This window comes from Epinephelus fuscoguttatus, linkage group LG9, assembly GCF_011397635.1.
Source record: "Epinephelus fuscoguttatus linkage group LG9, E.fuscoguttatus.final_Chr_v1".
In the NCBI taxonomy this organism is placed as follows: domain Eukaryota; kingdom Metazoa; phylum Chordata; class Actinopteri; order Perciformes; family Serranidae; genus Epinephelus; species Epinephelus fuscoguttatus.
The window spans coordinates 22,571,090-22,586,617 of record NC_064760.1 but is presented as its reverse complement, the minus strand read 5'-3'; the positions used below and the strand labels follow the sequence as shown (position 1 = coordinate 22,586,617).

The following is a 15,528-nucleotide window of genomic DNA, read 5'->3' as shown; positions in this document are numbered from 1 at the left end:
ACCGTTCACTACTTAAATTATTATATCTCAGTTGTTTAATGCATACAAAAATCAAAGTGTTAAAACAACACAGTGAAGTTTTACAGGGGTTTATGTATCAGACTAGCAGCCAGCAAAGACTCTAGATTAAACAAACACTTTCATACAGACATCAAAAAGGCTTTAAAAAAAGGTTTTAACATTTCAACAGCTGAACAGAGAGCAGCAGACGATCGGAAACCACTGACTGTCTGAAACCACTGCTTCAGCTCTGACTCGCTTCACTCCTCTGGGGTTAATTTCCCAGGATGGCCGGACAGGGAGCCATTACCCAGAGACAGTCTGCTGCTGGCCAGAGTGAGAGGAGGTGGAGGAGGAGGAGGAGAAGGGCAACACAACATCTCTGATAAAAGCCGCATAAAGCTGGTGAAAGAATATTTACTCCAGCAACCAAACTGTCTCATTATTTAAGGAGCTGATGCAACACTGGCAGTGTATAATCCAGTCTAAACAGAGAAAGTCTGTGTGTAGTTGCAAAGTCTTGAAATACTCTCAACAGCTGATCAATTACCATTTTGAACAGTGGTGTTGTGGAGAAGGGCGAGGACCAATAAGACACAGGTGTGCTTTAAGTAACCAGAAAGAACTTGTTTTAAGAGAGATGCCCGTTCCTGCAGTTTTACTGTCTCTATCTGAGCTTCCTCCCCGTGTTCTTCCTCTTCAGAGCCCGTATCCACGCAGGGAGAGCGGCTCGACGTGCTGGTGCTGCCACCTCCTCCATCGCTACCTGCCCCTCCTCCTCACTGTCCTGCTCTATCACAGAGTCCTCATCTGCTCCTGAATCCTCCTCCGAGTCTGTACCATCCATCTCCAGCACAGGAGGCTCTATGGTCACCACCTCCTCTGAAAAATGAACCCGCCTGTTCTCCTCGACTCGCCTCTGATCCAGAGTGGGATGAAGGGAACACAAGAGAAGGGAGGATGAACAGAAAGTGGCAAAAAGGAGTAGTTAATAAAATGTCATATTTACTCTAATCATTGATCACAATAATCTCTCAATATTTTGGGAAAACTATTATTTCTGAACAATTTACTAACAGTGTTAGTGTTGAGTGTAGTTTGGTACTAATTCTAAAAAAACATTGTCGCTGGTTCTTTTTCAATCAATCAATTATATTTTGCTCCAAGTTCCAATTTTAGTGAGCTGGACATAACAAAAAACAAATTTGTCTACAGGTAAATGTAAATTCAACATATTTGAAGCTTCTAAAGAATAATAATGAATTACATGGGTTAAAATTAAGAATTTCTCCTATGTACATCTCTATTTTTTCCCTTATAATTAGGTTCAGATTACATCATTCTTTTCTAGACACTTCATTCAGTCACTGAAAATGACTACAAAATTATTCAGGAAACACTAAACTGCAAAATAAGGTGTTGCCAATGCTTAAACAAAAAACAATTTAGTCTAAAATACATGTTATTGTGCAGACAAAGATATCAAAAATGTCTACAAATTAATCTTGTTTTTTTCCTTGTAGCACAAGTATGAAAAATACATTTTGTTAAAATAATCTAAATTGCAAATGAAACTTTAAGATCTACAGTTTATGACCTCTTCAACCTTGTCTTTTTATTAAAATAAAGAAGTTCTAAGAGGCAGTGAGAGAGTGTATACAGGTCACAGTGTTAATACAAATACCTCTAGACCCTAAGCTTTTTATATTATTTTTATTTCCACCTATTTATAACATTAGATGGAGAAAACTTTTTTAAATAGGTCTGTTATTGGTCAAAGGAGTTGTTGCTTTATCGTTGAAAAAGACTGATAAATTGAGTATGGGTTAATACATTTCTTAATTATCTGTCTCTACCCTAAAGAAGAAAAGAAAACATTCAATCGGGGTAATCAATCACTCCTTCACAAAATCTGGGGTCCCCTCATACGTTATCTAAAGATGTCAGACAACGACAGACAGCCCATACATATAGAGCTAGAACAGTGACAGTCATTTTTGCGGTTGAAAATCAAATTTAGCATTGAAAAAAGAAACATTGGTGCGAAAAAAAAAATCCACTGAAAAATAAACACAGACATTAAAATCATTTCTATTTTATTTTGATTTTTTTGTACTCTGATGTGTTTTTTTTTAAATGACAATCTTATTTTTTTTCATTCTTTTTTCAGCGTCAGACTGCAAAAGAATATCAAAATTAAATAACATAAACTTTAATATCCATGTTATTTATTTCAGTGGACCCTTTTCAGTGCCAATAGTTTCTTTTTCAATGCAAAATTTTGTTTTTGACGCCAAAACTGTCACAGTTGTAGCTACATACATACAAAGAAAACAATGGGTATATCATAAATAAACCTCTGTAATGTCCAAACGTCTGCATTAGCATAAGATGTACAAACTGCAGTGTGTCTCCCTAAAAGGATTCTTAAATTTTATATTTTTATTTATTTTATGTGCATATTTTATGTGTGTATATGTATGTCTTTGTTGAATTCCATAAAGACATTGCTGGAATTTAAAAAAAAAAAAAAAAAAAGGAATCAGCGTGTAATATGTGATGTTATGTTTTATACCACAAGGAGGCAGTGTGACACACAACTTACCCTTTTTGTTGCTGTTTCCATTGAGCACTGTGAATCATGGGAAATGGAGTGTTTGAGGACGCCTCGGGGTGCAGGAGCAAAGGGAGCGGATGGAGAGAGAGGAGGAGGAGGAGGAGAGTGTAGGGTGTGTAGAGGCATGAGGTCATCATGTTGTGACTCTCCCGTCTCGTCCATCACGTGGTTGCTTGTTAGCCTCAGTGAAGATGTGGAAGCCTCTGTGAGACAAGAGCAGAGTTTTTAACTCATAAAGATCATAATGTCATTGACAATTGACAACATCTAACATCTGTCAGCTTCTAGGTGCCTGAAACAAGAGACTGTGCAAAGTTGCTCTGACCTCTGTCTGCCCCTTTTCCATCATGTCCACCATCTATGTTGTCAGCTGACTGATGCTGCCTCTTCCTGCTGAGGCTGACTCTCTTCTTCAGTGCTGAGTTCAGAATATCTTCAGGCTGCAAATCAGAACAGTTCACAGGGTGACCAACTGTTAGTGATGGTATATTTCATTAGAGTTAAGGAAAAGTGTTCATGGGTGTTGGGTGTAGAGGAACTTCTTTTAAATTGAATGATTTCTGTTAAAATAGTAGATGATGTATTATTATTGATGTCTAACCTGTACAGATGAAGGAGGTCTACGATTACGTCCATGCTCCATGGGTTCTGTGCGAACTGCCTGAACATCCTGAGCCGCAGCTTGTTTTCCCTCTGACACGTCCATGCTGACAGGTTGGAAAGCATCAGGTGATATTTGTGCCATGCTGAAATCTAAATCTGGTGATGTCCCCTCAGTTCCTCTGAAGCTCCACTGGTTGGTCACACCGCCGTGTTGGTTCAGAATTGAAGATGACTGACCACTATCATAAGGATTTGTTGGAATATTGAATTCTGATGGTCTCTGATTGGCTGTGGTGCCTGATAGGTTGGGGTTTAGGAACTTGCCCCACTCTTGACCCGTGACTATCTCGTCCAGCAAGCTAAAGGAGCCCAGGCCAAACTCAAAGTCACCCATCGACCTGGAACAAGAGAAGAGAGTCAAGTCAGGTAGATTTTAGGATATTTGATTTTAGTCAATCCACACATACGACCTAATGCTGCTGTATAGTGTTGTCACGATGCAGGAATTTCTGACTTTGATACAATACCTTCAAAAATATAATTATTTGATATCATTTTTGATACCATGGGGACACATTTAGAGTGTGGGCCTACAAGTTTAAATTTTTATTAAAATATTAATATGACCCTGTAAAAGGCCATCACGAAGAGATGGTTTAAGGCAGAACCACCAGCACAATATGAATGACTAAACGACAAGATTAGAGACTCAGTGACTGACGATGTTACAGGGATGAATAGCTTTTGAGAATCAGGGCAATCCTGACCTTTTTATATACTTATTTCTGTTTGTTTGTATTCTGTTTTGTATTCCCTTTTTTCCTCTACCTTTTTATAACACTTTGTAAAAACAATAAAAATAAATATTAATATGACAAGGCTATAACATGACAACAACACCTTTTTCTTAACAATAAGAGAGGGAGAGAAAGCACAGCTGGTGTCAGTGTATCAATATTCCGCAAAATAAGTGTTGAAACCATTTTTAATATCAAGAATAAATATGTATTGATGAATCAATAATTTAGTACTGTAAGCTCTCGTGAAAGCACCAAAAGTGTATAAATCAGTCATGCTTCAATTTTATGCGTAACACTTTGTTTTATATATTTATATTGTATTCTGAACAGTAAAACTGGTCCAAACCAATCCGCTGTAAAAAAAAAAAAATAGTCCCAACAAATGCCCTGTTTACTCATGTTAGAGTAACATTTGCCAAAAAACGAGAGTTCCCAAGTTTTATGAAATTACTGAGCCTTTAAAAAAATATTAAAAAAAATTAAACTTTGTATGTGTTACTCGTTTGTATGTGCTGTGAAGCCAAAGTCTGATACAGCTAATTCTTCTGTGCCATAAAGCACAGTTGTTAAAAAACCCTGATTAAAAACACACAATTTAGCATCACTGTCACACTGGGTGACGTGTTCTTATGTTAAGATGAACATGGGCACTGTGGTTTGTTTTGACTCCCACATACACTGCCCTGCTGCTGTAAATACTCACTAGGGCACCACATGTGTATTAATCCACTGCTGAAAACAGTCCCCAAAAATACACTATATACTCATCTTTGAGTCAGGTTTGCAAAAAACTCCAGTGCCCAGCTGTTTGAGGACATTACTGAGACTTTTTTAAAAAACAAAACTACCGTATACATTTGTGACAAAGATTTATGTCTTCAGTTTAGGGATGTATAAAGAGACCTGGATACAGTGTTGGAAGTGGGGCCCCGTTCATTCCTTTCAAAGTTGCTCAGTAGGAATAAAAAACCTGGATCTTCAGCATTGTGGAGTCCACAGAGCAAGCACGCTACAGACTTATATCAACCAAGCCGGCTAACTTCTGGTTTAGCCCTTTGCTAACTTGAATAGGGATACAGTTATTCAATCATGTGGCTCCTCTAGACCTTCGAAATATTATTAGTCCAAATTGATCAAATTCTGATAGTGACACGAGTCATTTCATAGGGATTGTGACACTCAAAAAAATGCATCTTCTGATTTACAGACATCGCTTTCACAATGTAAGCCATTGGGAAAATTTCTTTTTGGGCCAGCTCCCATGGATTGGTCGCTATATCAAATTGGCTTCAAAGCCTGGCGCTGTTCATCGGGCTTGCTTCCTGGCTGGCCACCAACGTCTTTCGATGTTGATATTTGGCTGAATTTAGGTTGTCAGGACATTGTCTAATGCCAGCGTCACTTGATGTAGAATGACCACAGATGATGTTGACATTTTGTTGGTTTTAAGTTTTTTTGTAAAGTAACCGAAATCCAATGTCTTCCTAATTCCAACATCATCTTGACGTAGAATACAGACATTTACTTGTAAGGTATGGAGAACTAAATCCGTCTGCCAAACATCACAATGTAAACACCAACACAACATAAAATTCTAATGTTGTTAGACATTTAAAATATCGTCATTGCATTCCAATGTTTATCTGACGTCATTTTGACGTCTGATGCAAGCAGGGCAGTTGGGTTTGGTGTTGAGAGCCACAGACAGGGTAGGAAAGACAAAAGGTATTAAAAGACCGACTAAGGCAGAGAAATACAGAGTAACTCCAGGCTTAACCTTCATTATATAAGAGTGATAGAAGGTCTCTGTCTATGTAAGCATGTATCTGTTTGATGATGTGTCGTCCTAAGGCATCTATGTTATGCTGTGCAGTAAAAATCTCATGAGACTTAGCGCGCAATGAGAGTGTGACTGTAGATGATTGATGACAGATGCCATCAGTGACAGGGGTGTGTTTGGCACATCAGACCACAAATATTAGGCCAAACTAATATCGCAGCTATGGTTGGAAACGTCTCAGAAATACCTTGCATATCTTAAGCATGTTGTTGTAGGGCTGAGAGACGAATCGACACAACCAGACTGTGAGAACTTTTATAAGAGCCTGTGTCATGTTGACTTCAGTACTGGTGGTTTGATTGTTTGTTTGTTTTTTCTAAATCTTAGGACAATTTGTTGGTAGATTACCTCATAAATCCCTCGTTAGTGCTGCCGTCTGTGTGAGGGGTGTTACTGGGACCACTGATGTCTTGTGATGGGAGGGTCCTTTCTTCTTCCTTATTTGATGTGTTGATGAAAGTTTCCATTGTTGATTGCTGGTTTTGAGGTGAAATCTGTGAAGTAAACAAGTTGCAGTTTCACCTCAACATGTTTATTTTTAAAGTTTTACAATAGAAAATCATCAAAATGCACCACTCACTTCAGTTCCTTCACTCCTCTGGTCCACTCGCCCTTCTTCTTTCCCCTTCTTGCCAAAACTCCCCGGCCTGTCCCTCCATCTCTCCTTGATCATCTGGGTCCATCTTCGTGTTTTATTCTCAGATGGTCGCTGTTTTCTTCTGGCGCTTCCTTTCGCTGGGACAATCTGCATGTCTTTACTTTGTGCCAAAGCTCCAAATCCTCCATTTCCCATGTGCGACACTTCGTTCTCTTGACTTCCCGTGTCTGTGGGCTTCAGAGCCCACGTGTAGACTTTGGGTGTAAAACCCTGGAACTGGTCCTGATTCTGTCCCATGTTCGTGACAGCATCTTTGTCACTGGGGATGTTCCTTGTCGTTGAAGAGCTTCTGCCAAAACTCCCCCTCTCCCCATTAGTCCTGTCAAAGGAAGTGATATCACCATCCTTAAGTGATTTCGCAGGAAACAGCTGCCCTGTTCCTGTTGGGGTGATCCCAGGCTGCGTGACCTGTCCCAACACCCTGTCCTCACCCGTGCCACCATCAGTGTTGTCTTTTTGGGAGGGAAAGGAAACGACAACCCCGTCCACTACAGAGCCACGACCTGGTTGCTGGATTTCCCCACCTTTTAGGCCTAACTTACTGTCCGCAGCGGAGAACCCAAACTCTTTAGAGGGGATACCATTAGCTCCAAACTCAAAGCCATTCACAGGAGAGCTGGAGGCTCCTTTCTCTCCACCTTGCCTCCATGTGGAAGCAGCTGTGCTGGGTACAGGTGTGTGCAGGTATGGCTGGCCCTCTCTTCCTGGCTGGAGCTTTAGTCTCTGCAGCATGGACTGCAGCAAGGCCTGAGAGTCTTTTGGATCACGTGACTGAGACATCTAGGAACAGAAGTGCTGTGTATCAAGTCCAGTGGTCACAGAAAAGCATGTCAGCAATGACTGCATGTAAACACAACAATATAGTCCATTAATCAGGGATGGATTCCACACTGTCTTGTGTCATGTGTTGCTTTCAAAACAAAACTGGAGACCATGACAGAAGACAAGAGCTGCGTGTAAATCACGTCACCCTCTAAGCCTCCTGTGATGGTTGTGTCCCTCTGTTTTCATATTCCAGTCTATTCCATTACTGTCTTAACTGTTTCTTAAGGAAAATATAAAGACAGATCCATCTCTTACAGTTTGACTTCCTCAGTTAGGATAGGAGTTCTTCTTTCTCTCTGTGCAGGCTGCTTCTTGTCATGGACGTTTCGCTGTCACACTCCTCCATAATCCACAAAAGTTTTAGCAGCACTCTCTCTTTCTGTGTAGTTTTGGCACAGAGCTGAGCCAGACACTCAACTCTTCCTGCCTGTCGTCCTCTCACGTCTATTCAAAGTCTCTGTCTTTCGTGGTTTCAGCACACAAATGTTGTTTTAGTCACACCTCTTCAGCAACGGCCATTTACATCAGCGGTGATGGGAGGAGAGCAGTGCACGGTAGCGTTCCTCAGATAGTACAAACTGAAGCAGACCAACGAGAAAGACCAGTGAGGTGAGATAATTGTGCATTGACAGTGACGCTCCCTCCCTCTTTCTCTCTGTCTCTGCCCATCTTCTGTTTGCCCTTCCTTCCTTTCCATTTCTGCCCCTGGCTCCCTCGCTCACACATGTGCACACACCCTCTTTCTTCCCACCGTGACCCCTGAGTTGTAATTACAGGGCATTTTTAGTCAGCAGCTGCTATTCATGTGTCTTCAGAATGAAAGAAATAAAAAAATGGCAGCATGAACTTTGGAATAACCCCTTTTACAGGAACTCGATGAACTCTGTGCCTTTTTTTTGTGAAGTAAAAGTGAAAAAAACAGCTCTTTTCTGTTGTTGCAGGAATAAAAAGCAAATAATAAAAAGTAGAAAAGAATAGTAAAAAAGGGATTTAATCAGTAAAGTTCCAATGAACTACCATACTGACAAAGAGCAGATTAAAAAATCAGATAAAATAAAATAAGATAAGATAAAATAAAATAAAATAAAATAAAATATATAGAATAAAATAAAACAAAATAATAATGCAGCTATAAACGCATGAAAATAAAAGATAAAAATAAATCCCAAATGATATATACAAAATAAAATATTAAGTTTTTGAGTTTGGGTTTGTTTTCTGGTCAAAGGTGGATAATTTGTCTAATTTATAGCTGTGTACAAGGCAGTGGTGGAAAAGGTACTCAGATTCTTTACTTAAGTGAAAGTAACAATGCCACAATGAAAAACAAAAAAGAAAAAAACTGCATTACAAGTAATAACACAAGTTAAATTATTGTGAAATTATTATCATCAAAAACTTAAAAAAGTGTGCATGCAGAATGGCCCCTTCCAGATTGGTATATTATTATTAGAATATTATATAACTGGATTATCATTACTGATGAATTCATGTGAAAGCAACAGGCTGTATTGATGTTGCTGGCTGAGGTGGAGCTAGTTCAATGTGTAAAAATGCATCAAATTATTTTTTAACATAATCAAGTGTATTTAATTATTTTCCTATACTTACAAAAAGCATTTCAATATAATCATTTAATTATAATTATTAATAATAATAGTCATAACATGTATTGCGTAATAAATATTTCATACACTGTCTTGTGTGTACAACGAGGCCGACTGTAAATATTTCACCACGTTTGTGACAGACATGCAGCTGCAAGCAAGATATCTATCAGAAGCCCAATGCGCATGCGTTTGGTCAAACCACGCCTCTTTCAGTTTCAGCCTCTCTGATTAGTCAACTGCGAGGAAGCGGGTAATGGCGGCGTAAACAACGCAAATATGTCCCAAAGTCGAGTCGCTGTAGAAAATAAACCGTAGACATACAGCTGCTACTGAACGGAATATGTTTTCGGCACTAGAGGGATTTCTGCTCTCCGTACAAACTGTTCAAACCCCACTGGTTCACTTCTCGGTGGTGTTTAGCCGCTAGCTTTAGCTAACTTTTAGCCGAGTTCGCTAACTTAACGGAAAAGTCGTATGTAGTTTGTAGAGATGGACTGCGTCGTGACGGGAGGAAACGTGAAAGGTAGCAAACATTTCCTGCTGTTTCACGCCTAATTGTTTAACCAAAACATTAGTATACGACAGTAACAAGCACCTAATAGTAATGATGTTGTGTATGTGTGTGTGTGTACCGTCCAGTGCTGGCCAAAGCCATCCACTCTCTGTCCAGGATCGGTGATGAGCTGTATGTGGAGCCTCAGCAGGATGGGGTGAGCTGCTCTCATACCGTCAAAAAACAACACTTCCTCCTGCCATACATATAGCTTTGTTGCTTCCTGTTGGTGCACACTTTGCGTCAATGAATGGTACTGATTTGGGTGTTTTTTTCTCTCTTGTAGCTGGCCCTGCGGTCTGTAAACTCTTCTCGGTCGGCATATGCTTGCTTCCTGTTCGCACCACTCTTCTTCAGCAGGTGCAGACTGAATGCGTGTGTTAAATATACTGAGTGTGTGAGAGAGTCAGTGAACATCACATTTTTGGTGTGTCATTTGGAGGAGCTTTATGCCAGCTTCCCATCCCATTTCTTGTGCAGGTACACCATTCCCAGTGGGCACGCCTTCCGCTGCAAGATGGCAATAAAGGTGTGGTGAGAGAAAGAGATTAACTATGGTTCATCTAATTCTTTATACAGTCAAATACCTTTACAAGGACTGTAATCATCTATATCAGTGGTTCCCAACTTTCTTTTGTGTACGATACACACCCAAAGCCCTGTCAAGTACTCCTTCATCAACCACCTGTCCTTTGATATTAATATTTTTTCCTACAAGACATAGTGATCCAAGAGCTGTCCATGTTTAGTGTTGGTCTAGGTTTGGTCAAGCCTGTATTCCTTACCACTTTGTGAGGCAGAAGTTGGATGTTTCAATCATTTATCTATTTCTTACTGCTATCTATTTCGACTTCTCTGCTTGTGTACTCACTAGTTTTCTCTTGATCACACTATATAATGTTAAGGTGTGAGGCATGTCCTGTTTGGCTGGTAGTTATTGTCATATTAAATGTTTTGAAAATCAATATCACACCAATTTGTAATCCTATTTGTGTGTTTTTCTTCTGAAATACACACACACACACACACACATGTATTTTACATCACAATTTAATTAGTCATTTCTAATTTATGCCCTTGCAACTGCAGTACCGGCACCGCCCATGGTTGGGAATCACTGATGCCATTTACATGAGTCAGAGTCAAGCTGGCTTAAGGAATTAATCTGAGTGTCCTTTCAGTGCTCAACTTCAAACGCTGTTTGAAATTTTGCAAAACATCTGTACTTCCTTATTTTAACAGTTGCACGTGGCAGTTATTCAGAGCATGTGCCACCAAGAAATTGCAGTATCACAGAAAGCAAAAGCAAAGTTATAGAGTGCCGCAGGGATGACTTTTTTGTTGTTGTTGTTGTTGTTGTAGGTCGACTCAGAAGTTGGCATCATCCTGGTTCCCTCAGCAAAAACCCAGTGGGATTTTTCCCACTAGATTTTGTGTGGTTGCAGAAAATAAGCTCTGTGGCAAACAAACGTTTGTGATACTGACACGTTTTTTTGTTCAGCAAGATAACTTTCACAAATGAACACCACTTTTGTAATTTTTGAAGTGGCCATGAGATTACCAAACTGCTGACTTTGTGACAAGGGAATCGGGAGTGGTAAAATGCCTACTTACTCTGGGTGTTTAGACTTATTCCCTCACCCCTCCATAGTTTTAGAGAGTAATTTAAGGTGCATACATGTCTAAGATGTCCTAATATGTGACTGAAATGTTACTGTCATGGCAGCTTCAGTGTAGAGTATCAGCTTAATTGGGTTAATACCAGAATATTTCAGTGCATGTTGTCATGTTGTCCCTTGTGTTTTTTTTCCCCCTCGTTATGTTCCTCTGTGTGTGAGTCAGAGTGTGCAGGCCGTGTTCAGGTCTATAGCGACTCTGGAGAAGACTGTGGAAAAGTGTCACATCGAGCTGGACGAGCAGAAGAACCGACTCACCTTCACCTTGCACTGCAAACACGGTATCGGTGCTTCACTTCCTGCTCAAATTGTTCACAATCCTTGGCAAAGATGATTTCAAAAGGATTACGTCTTATTTATAGTGGCACATATTTTAGCAAGTGTAGCACATTGTGCATTCATTGCATTGTATTCTTAGTACGTGTGAATTCATAGTACTGGTGTTGGTATTTTCTCTGCAGGCCTCACGAAGACACATAACCTGTCTTTCCAGGATAGTGAAAGCTTACAGGCAGTGTTTGATAAAGACAGCTATGCCAATGTATTCAGGTCCAATCCCAGGTCTGTGAAATCATTCTACATTTTTTGTTATAAGACTAAAAGAGATCTGACAGTCTTTCTTTCTCTTTCTGCCTTAAATCCTCTGCCCCCCTCTGTGATGTTAATATGTGGTTTTCATATTGCTTTGTGGTCAGTGTTGGAAAAATATGTGATGTTTAAAGCTGATACAGATACTTTTAGACTAAAGTTGGTCATTTGAGTTAATAAATATCATTTACAAATTAAGGGAAATTGTGTATCTGTTGTCAAAAAGAGGAACTTGCGTTGAGGCAAATGTCAACTCGCCACATTAGTAATCGTGGTCCAACCCCACAAGTAGTGTGTTTTTTTGCTTTACTTTTTCCTGTCGTTCCTCACTCACAGCTCACTTTTTGTCTTCCCTTGCTTTCAGGCTGCTGGTGGACACTGTCGTGCACTTTCCTCCATCTCTGGAAGAAATAACCGTGTCAGTGAGTGATGAACGGATGTGGGTCAGGAACCATGTGGAGGAAGAAGGTGGTGGCTCTGTTTTTTTTTTTTTTTTAACACCCAGAAGTTACAAACTTACTAAACAAAATTAGACAAACTTGTGAACTGTATATTCAAGTTATCTAAAATTAAGGAGATTAACATTTTAGTGGAAATGAAGCTTGTTTTTGTACCAAAGTTTCAAATAGTGTTTTCAGTAAAAACATTAATAAACCAGAGTTAGTATACCTTTGTCATAGAAGACAAGACAAAACAAAATAGCAAAATCAGCATAGCAGGAGTGTTTTTATTAATATTTACTAATCCCACAGCTCTAACAAGCCAAGGAGCTTTGTATTGCAAATAAATAAGTGGCTGTTATGTTGTGAATATTAAACATGCAGAAAATGGGTTTAAACCCAGTGGTGCCACCGTGTGGTAGAAATGCAGAACAACAGAATTGCACTGTGTAGTCTTGGCTGTTATCAGCCAATAGAGGAGGTCTTTGGGACTCTGCAAGTAAAAAAAAAAGTTATTTTTTACAGTACTTTTTAAAAACTTGTCTCTGCTTTTGTCCCGTATTCACTTTTTTCTGTTTCTCTTGCCAACTGTTTTCTTCTCAGACCAGTCGAAGGCCATGCTGACAGAGCTGTGTCTGGCTTCAGATGAGTTTGACCATTTCGCCGTCCAAGCTCACAACAGCGTCACCTTTTGTCTGAAGGAGTTACGGGTGAGACAGAGGACAAAGGGAGGGAGCGACAGAATAGAAGGATTAGGCCACGGGGAGAAGATTGGGAAATTTACCAGAGAGGGAGAGGACAAGACAGTTTCACATTACATTAATTTAGCTGATGCTTTTATCCAGAGTGACTTACAATAGACGCATTTAACCATGTGGATACAACTCAAACAAAATATGCTCTGATTGACCTTTTGTTTATTTACTCGTTGTCACCATAATGTCATCTCTCCTCCAGGGTTTGTTGGTGTTTGCAGAGTCTACAGGTCTCCCTATTTCTATGTACTTTGATGAACCAGGCAGGTAAGCATACTCACATCACATACAGATGATAATTGATGCCTTGTGTAACTATGATGTACTGATGTTTACATTGTGTGTGTTTGTGTGTTTCAGCCCTGTCGTGCTTTCAGTGACAGACAGTGTCCTGGAGGGGAACTTTGTGCTGGCCACGCTGTCTGATGACCCCAGCCACCGTAAAAACAACAGTAGACGGTAACTCACAAACAAATGTGAATGCATAAAATGATGTGGGGAAGAAATAGGCTGTAATTGTCAGCCAGTATTAGACAAGACCGGTGGCAGAACACCGTGAAAGTAAAACCTCTGCTATTCAGGTGTTCTACACTTCTGTCCAGTTGTAGCAAATTTGGTTTGTGGCTCAGTCTAGTTTAAGTTTGGCAGTGAAGTCTCACTGAATTGACACAAACAGCAGTGTAGTTCCCAAAAATGTGTAATAGGACAAAATCTTACACTGTAAAGGTGTCATAAATGTAGCATGTGTGATGCATAGGATATGAGTGAGGTTGAAATTTCAGCACTTCCTCTATCGTCACTTGTCAGAAGTGCAGCACAGGTTAGGTAACAGACATCTCGGTTTTTGATTGCTGTTCACAGTCAGGATTTCTTTAACTTGGTATTTGTAAATCCTCCTTTAAACTATCTGTGACCTCCGTCAAAAATGTGTACAGCACTAATTTCTCCAACTTGCCCGCCAGCCCCGTCCGGGTAAACGGGACGTCACTTGTTGAAGATATGTCACACTTTTGAAAAAGTGTCTGTCTGTGTCTTCATCACAATCAAAATCTGGTTTATTGCAAAAAAGTTTTCACATACAAATAAACAATAAATGCTCAAAATTTCGTGCCTTATATCAGAACTGAAGATACTGTTCAGATGAACAGTGAAATCTGTTCTGTACATTCTATTCAGACGTAACTACCTGCGCTGTCACTGTCACTGAAGCTAAATATGGAGCCAGAGAGACATTTCTACCTCTCCCTCTCATTCATGTCATATTTGTCTTTGTGTTCTCAGAGCACACTCATCCCCTCCGCCCCCTCCTGATGACTTTATGAATGACGACATAGACTCCTACCTCATTGCCATGGATACCAGTATTGCGCCAGGCCCCTCAGCCGCAGGTCCGCCCACACCCCCGTCAGCTGCTTCCACGTGTTTAAAACAGACTGCCGCTGCAGCCAATTACAGAACAAGGCTACACAGTGAGGAGGAGGAGGAGGAGGAAGAGGAAGATGAAAGAGATGATTTAAGTGGACCGCCTAGTAAGAAGGTATGGTTTAGTTGTCACATTCATAAATTAATTGATTAAAAGGGTCAAAATGGAAAAAAGCTGGTGGATCAATGTTTAATGGAAGGAGATGAAATACTGTAGCTGTCCATTTGTGTATGTGCTTTTATGGTAACTGATCAATCAATCAAACTATGAAAACAATTAATTACAAATGGTGTCATCTAGTCCAGGTCCTTAAACGCACCATAACACTGACAGCTAGATGAGAATGCCTTGAGTTTCCATGCAAAACAATTACCGAAGCCTGCTGCAGCCTCCAAGACGTTTTCTTCCTGACTGTTGTCATGTCATGTCCGTTGACGTAGGATTTTACAAAGTATACAGCTGATCTCAGACAAGGTGTACAAGATTATTCCAGTTAGAGACATCTATGACTGGAGCAAATGATTGCGATATTCATCCAGGTAACATCAGGATTAGGCTTTAAGTAACAATCGACTGGCTTGCAGATCAGTTGTGTTTCCATTCAAAATAAAACATATCCTCATAATACTCCTCTCTATTTTTCCTCTCACAGTTCTGCAACTTGTTCTTTGGATCGGTGCTTCCCCCGTCCTCTCAGATGACCACTCAACCAGTGACAACTCAGGAAGTGTTGGCAAGTGACAGTGATGATGACGCACAGTGAAGCGTGGCAGTGTGCTGATGGATGAGAGCAGGGAGATGGACTGGACCTTAAAGTGTGCATTACAACACTTTTAAACACATGCCACCTGCAGGACTAGAAAAGAAATGGACACCTTGAATGATCTTACCAGCCTGTACCAGTGTTGTACACAGGTTATTTTTTTTACGTGGTCAAAAATATGCAAAGACGGTGTACAGCATGGCCACTGCTAATGTTTCATTTTATTGAGCTATAATGGTGGACTTCAAAATATGGGATTATGTGAAACTGGACATGAAGCACTTCCTGTTTACTTTGGTTCAAAGTCTGTTTGGTTTGTGATCGAGGTGCAACAAAAAAGCTCCTCTAAATAAAGGAAACACATTTCACAAACACAA

General features: G+C 40.0%; 2 protein-coding genes across 3 annotated transcripts; one reads left to right on the top strand and one right to left on the bottom strand.

The window, feature by feature from the left end:
* Positions 1-17: 17 nt before the first annotated feature.
* Positions 18-9,709, bottom strand: zgc:113229 (uncharacterized protein LOC550612 homolog). Of its 2 annotated transcripts, XM_049585602.1 has the most exons (8): positions 9,586-9,709; positions 7,599-7,921; positions 6,441-7,298; positions 6,209-6,354; positions 3,219-3,618; positions 2,943-3,057; positions 2,606-2,820; positions 18-919 (listed from the first exon to the last, which is right to left on the bottom strand). In XM_049585602.1, the coding sequence occupies exons 3-8, from the start codon at positions 7,296-7,298 to the stop codon at positions 668-670; spliced, it is 1,986 nt and encodes a 661-aa protein (XP_049441559.1). In that variant the 5' UTR covers positions 7,599-7,921; positions 9,586-9,709; the 3' UTR covers positions 18-667. The 2 variants fall into 2 exon arrangements, with proteins under 2 accessions (XP_049441559.1, XP_049441558.1); XM_049585601.1 differs by having other exon boundaries at positions 6,441-7,921.
* rad9a (RAD9 checkpoint clamp component A) lies at positions 9,143-15,508 on the top strand. Its single transcript, XM_049585603.1, has 12 exons — positions 9,143-9,476; positions 9,593-9,663; positions 9,793-9,866; positions 9,987-10,035; positions 11,349-11,463; positions 11,644-11,743; positions 12,135-12,238; positions 12,814-12,920; positions 13,168-13,232; positions 13,326-13,424; positions 14,247-14,502; positions 15,041-15,508. Exons 1-12 carry the CDS (start codon positions 9,443-9,445, stop codon positions 15,149-15,151), a joined length of 1,185 nt encoding a protein of 394 aa, XP_049441560.1. The 5' UTR covers positions 9,143-9,442; the 3' UTR covers positions 15,152-15,508.
* The last annotated feature ends 20 nt before the right edge of the window (positions 15,509-15,528 follow it).